General features: G+C 34.1%; 1 protein-coding gene across 4 annotated transcripts in view; it reads left to right on the forward strand.

Annotated features, from left to right (window-relative positions):
- Nucleotides 1-12,500, forward strand: part of dennd1b (DENN/MADD domain containing 1B) — a 196,126-nt gene that overhangs the window by 50,037 nt on the left and 133,589 nt on the right. For 2 of the 4 annotated variants that reach the window (XM_073937880.1, XM_009296375.5), the window contains exon 3: nt 8,315-8,358. The exons of the other annotated variants lie outside the window; for them this stretch is intronic. In XM_073937880.1, coding sequence (XP_073793981.1) covers nt 8,315-8,358 — 44 coding nt within the window. The remainder of the gene's footprint in view (nt 1-8,314; nt 8,359-12,500) is intronic. 4 annotated transcript variants of the gene reach the window in all.

The following is a 12,500-nucleotide window of genomic DNA, read 5'->3' on the forward strand; positions in this document are numbered from 1 at the left end:
TAGATTCAGTGGGGAATTTTTTTCCCTGCTCTATATATTGAAATAAAATAAGTTAAAATATATTGTTTAGACAAATGCAATCAACTATCAGGGTTCAACGCTAAGGATTTTTTTCTACTGGCCCGATCGGACCAGTGGTTTAGATTTTTACTTGCCCTGCCGGTATTGTCACTGGCCCCACCAAAAAAAGTTAATTGCTATTTCTTAGCCACAAATAAAAAAAAAATGTCAAAATGTTTGTAAATCTAGAATTTAAATATTTAAAAAATGTTAAAGTGTTTTGCAAACAAAAGTAGCAAAATGTGCAGGTATTTTATTGCAAAACAAAGGATGACTGACCTGCTAAACTAACGGCAAACTGTACAAAACATCACTTCATTCAAGATGAAACTAGGGTGGACATTTCAGCAGTGATCCAAAACACAGCCAAGGAAACTCTCAAATGCTTTCAGAGAAAGAAAATCAAGCTGTAGACTGGCCCAGCCAATCACCTGACTTAAATCCAATAGAAAATAAAGATCAGATTTGATAGGTGAGACCCACAGAGCCATTAACATTTTTACACCCTGTTGAAGTTTGTGGAAAAACTTACACCTGAGCAATTTATGTGACTTGCTCACATAAGCTGCTATCACCAAAAATGCCTTTCATATAAAGTTATTATATAAATATAAATATTGAATAAGTTTCAGTAGTTCAGTAATTTCTCCTTGTGTCATTCCATTGTAATTAAATGACTCATTTCCCTTGAGATTTTTTGTTGTTTTACTTTTCATGTTTGTATTGTTTAGTTATTTATTATTATTATTTTTTAATCAAAATCTGGTTCAATTCCATGTCAACTGAACAGCTCCTTTAGAAATATTATTGCCAGGAAAAGAATTATGTGTTCAATTCTTACTTTCCCTGCTGTGTATTTACAGTATATATAATTTGAGAGAGAAGGACAGCCAACTTGATTGCATTGTTTATAGTGGTTTTTGTGATTGGGTGAAGCTGAAAAGCTTTCTTGTGACAATTAACAAAATACCTGCATGCATTAATAAATGACAATATGAATAAATGAATAAAGAAGCGTTAGTACTTAAGACAGCAGGAAAAATATTTCCAGGGAAATAACATCACAGTCCTCTATGATGTCTCTAAGTTTATTAAAATGTGCATTTTGGTATAACTTAGTGTCAGTTTCTTTCTGTTGATGATGGTCTGTTGGATATTAGCACCTGAGTTTGGAGTACGGTAGAAAGAGTTTCACTTGCGTTGGTTTTGTGTAAAAGTAAGTTTGATAATGAAGGCCTAATGAAGTCCTTTACAGTGCTAAAAACAAAGTGATTTGAATTAATGAGAGAACACACACACACACACACATAGAAATATTGTTACAAAGTATGTTTATGCATAGTAATAATCATAATAATAATAAATTAAATGGAAGATACATTTGATATCTCTGCTGTTCTTAACTGAATAGCGCCACCTAACATGTTTTGTTAAACTAAACCTGTAAGACATGATTTGTATGAGACAAGGTATAATCTTGATGTTAAAATGTAGAGACATTTTAAGAAGAAACTCATTTACCTGTTGAGGGGGTGTTGACAGTGTGTGTACTTGATGATATGGATTCACTGGCTGTGTTTCCATCACCTTGTGTTAATGCACATTTTGCAGTATCTCATGAGAAATTTAGAATATAAATCCAGTAACTTGCAAAAAAAAAAAATTTTTTTTTTTATGCTTGCAGTGGTTTTAGATTTGAAAAAAATAGTTAATGTAAATAATGGTAGATTGAAAAGTATTTGCTGAAAAAACTGACATACAATAGTGAACATTACACCTATGGAATGGAGGAATTATGACGTCACCTTAAAATCGGCTAATGACATAAAGCTGGTTCCCTTGATAAAACCCCTTTAGGATTTTCCCATAGGCTTTTCAAGAATTGCAAATAATAAGCTCTGTGTTCAAACACTCTTACACGTTTTGTCCAACTAGATAATCCTCACACGAAAATACATCGTTAACACTATTGGATCTTTAATGCAAACGCAAGAACTGAAAAGTTAACATTAGGCTATTAACGGACAACAGTGCCTTCAGAGCGCTTGCCTGTGACGTCAGCCCCACCCTGCAACTTTTCAAGCTTATTTTTAGAAATATGGTCCATGACAAAGATAATCTCTCTGTTTATTACATTATAATCTACGCTATATTATAAACAAATACAGATGCACAAAAACACATCTGTAAAGACCTACATGTCTTTTGGTTAGTTTTTACTTGGGAAATACCAGGGTAGCTTTACGGTTGTTGTAAGAGTTTTAAAACTGTATCTATAAATGTGCATACATAGTATTATCATATTTAAATAAGTGTATCGCTCGCGTGCATACAGCCTGGTTAAGTTGGTAATAGATTACAGAAATGTGGTGTGAGGTGCACGTCTGTATTCCTGCATGTTCCATCATGGACATGAACAACATTCAATGAAAAAACTCAAATCAATAAAAAAAAAAAAAAAAAAATCAATTGATCATTAAAATGACAGTTAATATTTATGTATTTTTACTAATTTATTCACACGTTTGCATTACTGAGAGCAGGAAAGAGACAGGCTGCACTGGTGAGCAGTGTCTTCATAATATTGTTTAATTAAAATAAATGATTAACTAAAATAATCTGTCTTGATGGTCTTTACAAAGAAACAAAATATCTACACACAATATGAATTCCCAATTATAAAAATACTACAAACTGTAAAATACTATTTATGAAAATACTTAAATAACAGACAAATCCAAATGTCCAACGCAAGCAAGCTGCACTCCAGAACAGCTCAGCTTGATGACGTATAATTTCTCCGACACCGCCTGTAGTCCTATTAAGCAACTTGAAAACCCGTCTTTTTAAAAAGTGTAACCTATTAAAAAATTAAGAGTGTGATGTAACTGATGTGCTTTATGTCCTAGAATAAAACATGAAAGTAACTTGAGTTTATGTTAGCCATAAACATTATTTAAGCATTTTAATCAAAATCCCATTCAAAAAACCCATTGAATTTAGGATGAGGGAACCTGAGCTGCTAAAATGCTAACTCGCTTCATGCATATAAATTTACGTCATAGTTCCTCCACTCTATTTCACTGATCTGCCATCTTCATTTTGCTTTGATTTCTAGGTTACCAATACTACAGTCAGCCACTCTAACGACTTGATGACAATTCAGTAATGCATTTTTTGTTTGTTTGCATACTTTGGGGGAAAAAAAACAACAAAAAAAAACATAAACACTTCATGTTATGATGGAAACCCAGCTGAGGTGCTTTGTCAAGTCAAGTCGAGCTTTATTATCATTCCGCTACAAGCGTGGACAAACAGAGGAATGAAATGTTGTGTCTCGCAGGACAAAAGTGCTACATAAAATAATCATAAATACAAACACAACAGTGGACATAAAAGCTATTAAATAAAAACGCCTATGCATAACTAACATGAACTATAAGATTGTTGAAGTATACACTTAAGTTACAGTTACAGGTGAAAATAAAGAATTCTACATGGGATTGTAAAGCTGAACTAGAAAACTAAAGAAAACAAAGAATGCTGAACGATTAAAGCATTAAAAACATTCTCCTTAAAAATATGGCTCTAAACTGATCTACTGCAATGTACATCATTTCAACCGTTGAAGATACTGGCTTTACTTGGTTTGGGACTTGAGGAGCCAACACAATCTCACGGCAATTTGTAACTTTTTGATTTAGTGGCTAATTCGTATGAATTAGTATGATCTAATTTTTACAATTTAGAACGACTTGCTCATCCCCCAATGACGGTTGAGTTTAGGGGTGGGGTTAGGTGCCACACCTCCTTTTTAAAATCGTACAGTTTCATACGACTGAACTGAGCCATATATGTATATATATATAGTGTTTGGACATTTTTAGCAGTGAAAATTAAACCACATTGAACTGAACTAAACTGAATTTCAACTCTGAATACTGGACTGACACAGTTTCAGTTTACTAGAACTTCTACGTTATACTGGTTTGACACAATCTTGAAGAAGCGCTATAGAAATGAACATAAGTTGAATTGTTGACACTTGATTAGCAAAGTTGAAGTTTAAAACAGGTTTGACTTTAAAGGTTTTAAAATCATTCTTTAAATGGTCTATTCACTATAATGTGTTGTTCTGTTTATTTAAAAGCACAACTCACATAGACGTCATTCTCAAACCAAATGAAGTTCTATTGACCAGCTTTTATTATTACCTCTATACATAACATGTGGAATGACTGAAATAACAACAGTAAACGTGGTCATGCGTTTAGTCTTGTGTAATATTGCTGTTCAAGTGCTCTGTGATGATAACTCTCATATGATTATATTTATCTTTCATCAGACAGGATATTTGAACTTCCTGTAACAGACCACACTTTGATTAGGGGTCAGACTTACTCTCTATAGCTCTCTTAAAGAGACGAAAAACGGTGAATTATGTGATCATTTATTGATACTTCATTGTTTCAAACCTGTTTGAGCTCCTAAAAATAAAAGATGATGTCTTAAAGAATGTTGATAACAGTATTTATTGACCTCTAAATTATATATTTTTTATTGCTATGGATGTTAATGGTTACCGGTTTTCAACATTCTTCAAACTATCTTCTTTTGTGTGTGTGTGTGTGTGTGTGTGTGTGTGTGTGTGTGTGTGTGTGTTCATCAGAACAAAAAATTCTAACTGTTTTGGAACATATAAAGGGTCAGTAAATGATGAGTAATGAGAATTTTTAGTTTTGGGTGAACTCTTTTTTTTTTTAAGGGTAAGTAAATCTTGTTTTTTTGGTGAACTATTCCTTTCATTTTTTTTTTTTTGGTTGGCATTGTGTAGCATTCACATTGGAGTGAAGTCATAATTAATTTGTTAATTGTTGAAAAAAAAGTAACCCCAGTAATGTAAGGTGAAGGCGTGAGACGGAGGTGCTTTACACACCTCATTTTGAGAGTGTTTTGTGTGTGTCTGGGCTCTGAAGTCTTCGTCTGGTTTGATGGGTCTCGCACTGACCTTCGGCAGACGTTGAGATGTTGTTTTTGTGGTCCACAACTGATCTTTTTAAAAGTGACTCATAGCAGAGGCGTCTGGAGCTCTGCCTTATTATGTGTCACAAGGCGTGTCCTTTATAAAGTCTGCACACACTTTTGTTTTATGTCAGATTATGTCATCTTTACAAAACTTTCAATGGCATTTCAAAATATTCAGCTAATATTTAGTTATTTTATATGACTACTGAATACTGGTTGGCATACATTGTGTCAATTGTAGTGCTTGAGTGGTACTTTGCACAAAAATTATAAATAAAAATAAATAAAGGGCAAATACAGCTAACAAAAGTATTCTTTGTAATCATAGTATTATTTCTATTTTATTGTATTATGTCTATTACTTCTGCTGATATACTAAAGATGTAAATATTACATAACCTAATGATGATATTGTATTATTATTATTATTATTATTAATAGGGGTGTCAACTGGGTGTTAAATGTCTTAAATTATAAGTACATTTTAGGCCTTAAAAAGTCTTAAAGGGCACCTAGGTTACCCCTTTTTAAGTGTTTTACATCTCTAGAATGTGTATGTAAAGTTTCAGCTCAAAACACCCATCAGATTTTTCATCGCACCTTTTAAAAGATTCTATTTTATACATTTTTCCACCAGGGGGTTGTTTTGTTGTACTGCGCCTTTAAGGCGAGTCCTCCCTGCCTACCATTTTTACATGCCTTTCTGCGTGCCATAATCTCCTCCCTCGGCTGCGTCAGGCATCAGACAGACTTAAAAGAACATGGTCTCACGTAGCGTTTGTGGGAAATACTACAGTAAGAACTTTACCAATGAGTATTTGTTGTGCAGTTGCATTGATAAGTCACAAACAATATCATTACAAAGTTCATGCGCACACACACACCGCAGCAGACACACACACAGACAGCTTAGCTTAGCTTTGCACTGTTTTTGCACGCATATGTGACAGTATACAGCTTAATCTCCACTGCTGTGTGGATATCTGTTATGTTTATGTACAAAATAAACCTGATTTAATGTCCACAATCTGGGATTGAAGCGTCTTCCTTTATAATTGTTTTGACATGCAGCTGTGCTGTTGAAGTTAAGCTGAAGTAAATCGCTGTACTTCATTACACATGTGCACTGTTTTAAAACATTTAAACATGTGAAACTTACTCTTGACCACATTTGATGATGAATGATGATCCTAGCGAACTGTACAGATCTTTTATTCCCAATTGCTTTGTGCACGTTTGGTCTTGTTGACATGATTATACACGTGACTTCCGGTACATGTTAATGCGTGCAGCTGTCAATCAATTCGGTGGGCGGGGGGGCCGCACTCCTACGGCAAGTTGCGGTCCGACTGAAAACCGCTCCAATTGGTCCACCTTTTTTTATGTTTTTAAATTGAAAAAAGGACTTTGTGTGTTTATATCAACCCAATATGATGGTCTGTACACTATATCTACACATGTCTGTCCAAACAGCTTGAAAAGTAGATTTTTCACCATAGGTGCCCTTTATGGTCACTGAAATATTGTGCATTAGGTCCTAAATCATTATAAGCAGGTCTTAATTTGGCTGTCCAAGTAAACCTACTCAATCAGGCCAACATTTAACCAAATGCCAACAGTCTACTTCAATAAAACATTATTTTCATATTTATTTATTTATTTATTTATTGCAAGGAGATACAATTCAGAACATCTATTAGAAAATTTTACAACAAATTCCCTATTAAAAATAGAAAAGAAAAGAAAAAAATAATGATCATTTCCTTATGATAATCCTGGTAGTAAGCTGATAACAAAAACTGCATTAGTCTAAAATGACATTTTAATGGTCTTAAAGGGTGAAACTTGCAGAAGTCTTGCAAAATATTGTAAAAAAATTATAATACATTTGTTTATTTTATTGTAATCTATTGAAAAAAAATTTACTCTTATTAATTACTATGCATATCAATACATTACTATTCAAATTCATATTTTTCACATAGTTATGCTGTAGGTTATATTATTATTGCATATAATACAAAATTATTATTATTATATTTCTCCTACATTCAGTTGATTATAATAATAATAATAATAATAATAATAATAATAATAATAATAATAAATTCCAACCAATATCACATTTTTTTATACACGTCATATTTTATTATTATTTATCATAAAGTTCTTGAAATCATTTTTACCTTGTATATGTATTCATATATATTTTTTGATACTTTTGATATTATTGTTTTTGTTGTTATTGTTGTTATTTCTCTCACATTCTGTTGATGATGATGATGATGATAATAATAATAATAATAATAATAATAATGCCAACCAGTATCACATTTTATTAATACAACATATTTCATATTTTATAAATTGTTGTTTATCATAATTAAATATCTTGGAATGATTTTATATTATTATTATTATTATTATTATTATTATTATTATTATTATTAATATTGTTGTTAAATTTCACTTGCATTCTGTTGATGATGATGATGATAATAATACTACTGCTACTACTAATGAAAATAATAATGCCTACCAATTTCACATTGTTTTAATACAACATCATATTTTATTAGTTATTATTTATCATAATTAAAAGTTCTTGAAACTGTTTTATATTATTAACTTGTATTATTAGATTATTTTTACACTTTTGATAATAATAATAATAATAATAATAATAATAATAATAATAATAATAATAATAATATTAGTTTATTATTATTATTATCATCATTAATTAGAATGACAAAAATAGTAAATAATGTTGATTAGTTATTTTTTGCATTTAGTAGTAGTAACAGTATGCCCTTTTTTATTTTTTTAATGTGTAAAATATATTTTTATATAAAATTCATAAGACCAAATATTGAATGAATCCATATATCCAATATGAGCCTATATATATCTAAACGACTACAGTAAAGCCTCCCCTTTAACAAATTTCCACTGTGAAATATTAATGCAGCGCCGCACATCTGCTGCTCCTGCAGGTAGTGCAGTATTGTCTCGGCGAGTCTGCTTTTCCAAAGGCCTTCTCTTTCTCTCTCCCTCAGTCTCTCTCTCGCGCTCTCCCTCTCTCCAACCGGATGACATTTGCATATGCAGAACGCCGTGTGCCGACACATAGGAGAATCCAGCCCTGCCCCCTCCCCCCTCATTAATATGTATGTGCTCTGAACGGTGCGCTGCTTGCTGATTAATGCTGTCTGTCAATTTCTTACAGATCCGACAGTGCTGTGGAAGTTCCCTCAGGACTTTGGAGACCAGGTTGGAGACAGGAACTTTTTTTTTTTTTTAATTTTTTTTCTATCTCCCACCACATCCACGACCCCTCCTGCTCCTCAAGGCCTTTCCTCCATCCTCTTTTTTTCTCTTCTCCTTTTCTCTATTTCTCTCCCATGCGGTGTGATGTTGCTGATAATGAAAAGCGGTGAGCAGGTCTTCAGTAAGCGTTGTTCTGGTAATTATCAGCTGGCTGTGATGTGAATGGGTGCGGATGGAGCGTTTTTGTGCTGTATCTCACACCTGAACAGCTGGGTGGCACTCAGGGGTTGGTGCAGTAGCTCGGTAGTAATGCTCGATAACCAAGGTTTTGAGCAGTGATAGACTTATGGGGCAGATGTAGCTGGTATTTGCCTCTTAAGATCACATCACACAACAAATTATATTATATTATATTATATTATATTATATTATATTATATTATATTATATTATATTATATTTTGTATTTTATCATATTATTTTATATTAAATTATATTATATTATTAAATTAAATTAAATTAAATTAAATTAAATTAAATTAAATTAAATTAAATTAAATATTTAATTTTATTATATTATTTTATATTAAATTAAATTATATTATATTATATTATCCATTAATTAACTATCCTTTCCCTTAGTCCCTTTATTCATCAGGGGTCGCCACAGCAGAATGAATCGCCAACTTATTCAGCGTATGTTTTACAGAGTGGATGCCCTTCCAGCTGCAACCCAGTACTAAGAAACATCCATACACTCTCATTCATACACATACACTACAGCCAATTTAGTTTATCCAATTCACCTATTGCGCATGTCTTTGGACTGGGGGAAACTGGAGCACACGTAGGAAACCCATGCCAACATGGGGGAGAACATGCAAACTCCACACAAAAATGCCAGTAGACCCAGCCGGGACTTGGGCTAGCGACCTTCTTGCTGTGAGGCGACAGTGCTAACCACTGAGCCACCGTGTCGCCCTATATACTATACTATATTATATTATAGTATAGTATAGTGAAATGAAGCTCTTTTAAGGACTTGCTTGATCGAAATCTTGCCTGACAAGTTGTGGACATATAAACTGCTCTTTATTGTGCTCTTATGCTTGCTATTGTGTCACTTGAAATGTACAACATAACTCTTGCCATGAAAATGCACTCAAGACACCTAAGACTAACTTTTAATATCAACATTTATTGCTCTTAACACTATTTACACAAAACTCGGAACTACACATTCCATACACAGGTAGTTACAACAACACCGTTCGTTCATGTTGTCCCAACACAAAACAATTAAGTTAACTTATGCTAACCAATTCAATACTTTCATTCATTAATTTTCCTTCGGCTTAGTCTATTTATTTATAAGGGGTCGCCACAGCGGAATGAACCGCCAACTTATCCAGCATATGTTTTACACAGCAGATGCCCTTCCAGCTGCAACCTAGTACTGGGAAACATCCATACACACTCATTCATACACATACACCAAAGCCAATTTAGCTTAATCAATTCACCTGTAGCGCATGTCTTTGGACTGTGGGGGAAACCGGAGCATCCGGAGGAAACCCACGCAAACAGGTGGAGAGCATGCAAACTCCACAAAGAAATGCCAACTGACCCAGCAATGAAGCAACAATGCTAAGCACTGAGCCACCGTCAAAACTTTTCTATTAAAATGTACTTAATATTACTAGATTTATTTGCAAAAATTAGAAAACATTGAGAAATCTCAAGTAAATAAACACTAATTTAACTGTTTTCCAGCTCTCTTTTTTATTACATGAAGTAAATGTGTAAAAATATTAAATATTTTACTCAGGAAAATCTCAGTTTATCGTTGACATTTAATATTACAATTTTAAAAATTATAAAAAGTAAATTTATTAGAATGTTAAAAACAATATTTAGGTTATTTATTTATTTATTTATTTATTTATTTATTTATTTATTTTTCAAAGTGAATATCAGCCCTATTTGCCTATGCACTTCTATGATAATGGTCAAAATGATCCAAAATTACTCAAATCATGAATATTATTTATTATTCTAATAATGTGTTCATTCATTCATTCATTCATTTTCCTTAGTCCCTTTATTCATCAGGGGTTGCCACAGCGGAATGAACCGCCGACTCATCCAGCATATGTTTTACGCAGCGGATGTCTTTCTAGCTGCAACCCAGTACTGGAAAACACCCATTCTCTCTCTCTCTCTCTCTCTCTCTCTCTCTCTCTCTCTCTCTGTTTCTCTCTCTCTCTCACACACACACACACACACACACACACACACACACACACATTATGGCCAATTTAGTTAATTTAATTCACCTACAGCAGGGGTGCCCACACTCGGCCCTGGATGGTCGGTGTTCTGGAGAGTTTAGCTCCAACCCTAATCAAACAGACCTGAACAAGCTAATCAAGCTCCTACTATGTATACTAGAAACTTCCAGGCAGGTGTGTTGAATAATAAGAATAGTTCAATACCTCAATTTTGAAAAAAATGTCAGATAGAACCTTATAATTCTAAGGTGACGAAATACTGGCTGTGTTGCTATAGTTTGTAAAAGGTAGTATCATTAATGGTTACTAATGGTCTATCTACAATAGACTGTGTTGCATGTGGTAAAGTCACTAAAATGCTCACATGTGCAACAAGACCATTTTATTTGAATATTCTGTGGAGCTCTTCAAGGTTGCACATTTTCTGATGTTTTAAATGAACATCTGAATCGGTTCATTTCTGTTCCTGTCAATATGAGTTAATAGCTACAACAACCGCAACAATCTCTTTAAAGATCGACTGGCAAAGATAAATTTTGAATTACTTTAGATTGTTAACTGATAAGACTGCATGGGGGAAAATATAAACAATAGATGAAAAACCCATAAGAGCAACAGGAAACCACTTCATATGGCCTAATTGTGTTAGAAAAATGCTCTTTTGTGACAAATTTCATTTGGTATAATTTGTATCTTTATTTTAATGTATTTTTTGTTACAAGTAAATTTTCAAGTCAGTTTAACACAATACAATTGTGTTAAAAGGGGAAATAGCGTCAGCTCAATAGCCTAGCCGTCACATGATGCGTTAGCACTTAAGGGCGTCCCGAGTTAGAATTCCGGCTCGAGGACATTTCCCAACTCTACCCCCCGCTGTCTTTCCAACTTCGCTTCCTGTCTTATTACTGTCCTATAATAAAGGCAAAAAGGCCAAAATAAATATTAAAAAAGAGAAATAGCAGCAATTGCATTAATTCAAGATTTAGGTAAAAAGTGAGTAGAACTGAAAATCCTAGATCTAAATCCTCCCAGATGCGATTTTTATCACTTTAAACTTCTTTCAAAAGGGCATTACGGAGCTTCTGATCAGAAGAACAGAACAGAAATGTTTTGATTGGTTTCTTCAGTGTAGTTCAGGTCATGTGTGCTCTCTGCTTCAGCAGAAGTGGGTCTGGGCCTGGGTCATAGTGCAACGTTGAGGTTTTCACACTTCTTTTTTCTTCTTTCTTTTCTACTCTCTCGGCCTCAAGGTCTTCATGTACAAGCTCAATACAAATTGGCCAGTTCATTACGAAGCCTGCAAGAAAGCATACGTGACCATCTTTGCCTTTGGTGCACTTTGCTCCTCTGCAGAAACTCTCCACTCTGAAACATTCTCAAATCAAAAAAAAAAAAAAAAAGAGAGAGAGAAATCCTTGTTTAGTGACAAGATCGTTTCTGTTTTAAGATGTGTACAGATGGATCGGCCTTTTCCACATCCACATAAAGGCTCTCAATGAGTCGCCTCATTACCAGGATTAAGCGTCTTTGTACGGCTGCTCCCTCTCTAGCCGGCCCGAAATCCCTTTTTTCCCCCAAGTTAGCCAGCATATGGCAGCAGCAGCTCCCATCTCTACAGGCCTCCTTTGTTTATCCTCTTATTGTTGCGGCGCGTAATGACAGTTGTAGGCCGTAGTTTGGGGTGGAGGGGTTACTTTACCCCAGGGGAGCGCCAGGGCGAGGGAAGAGCCGGAGACAGACAGGACTGTGGATTATGGAAATATGAATTGATTTTTTATCCACTCGCCGCTCTGCTCGAATAGGGACTCTTAAATGAGGGGCGAACAGACTGGAGGCTGGCGAAATATGAAGTGCG

Source organism: Danio rerio, chromosome 22 (genome assembly GCF_049306965.1).
Source record: "Danio rerio strain Tuebingen ecotype United States chromosome 22, GRCz12tu, whole genome shotgun sequence".
NCBI lineage: Eukaryota > Metazoa > Chordata > Actinopteri > Cypriniformes > Danionidae > Danio > Danio rerio.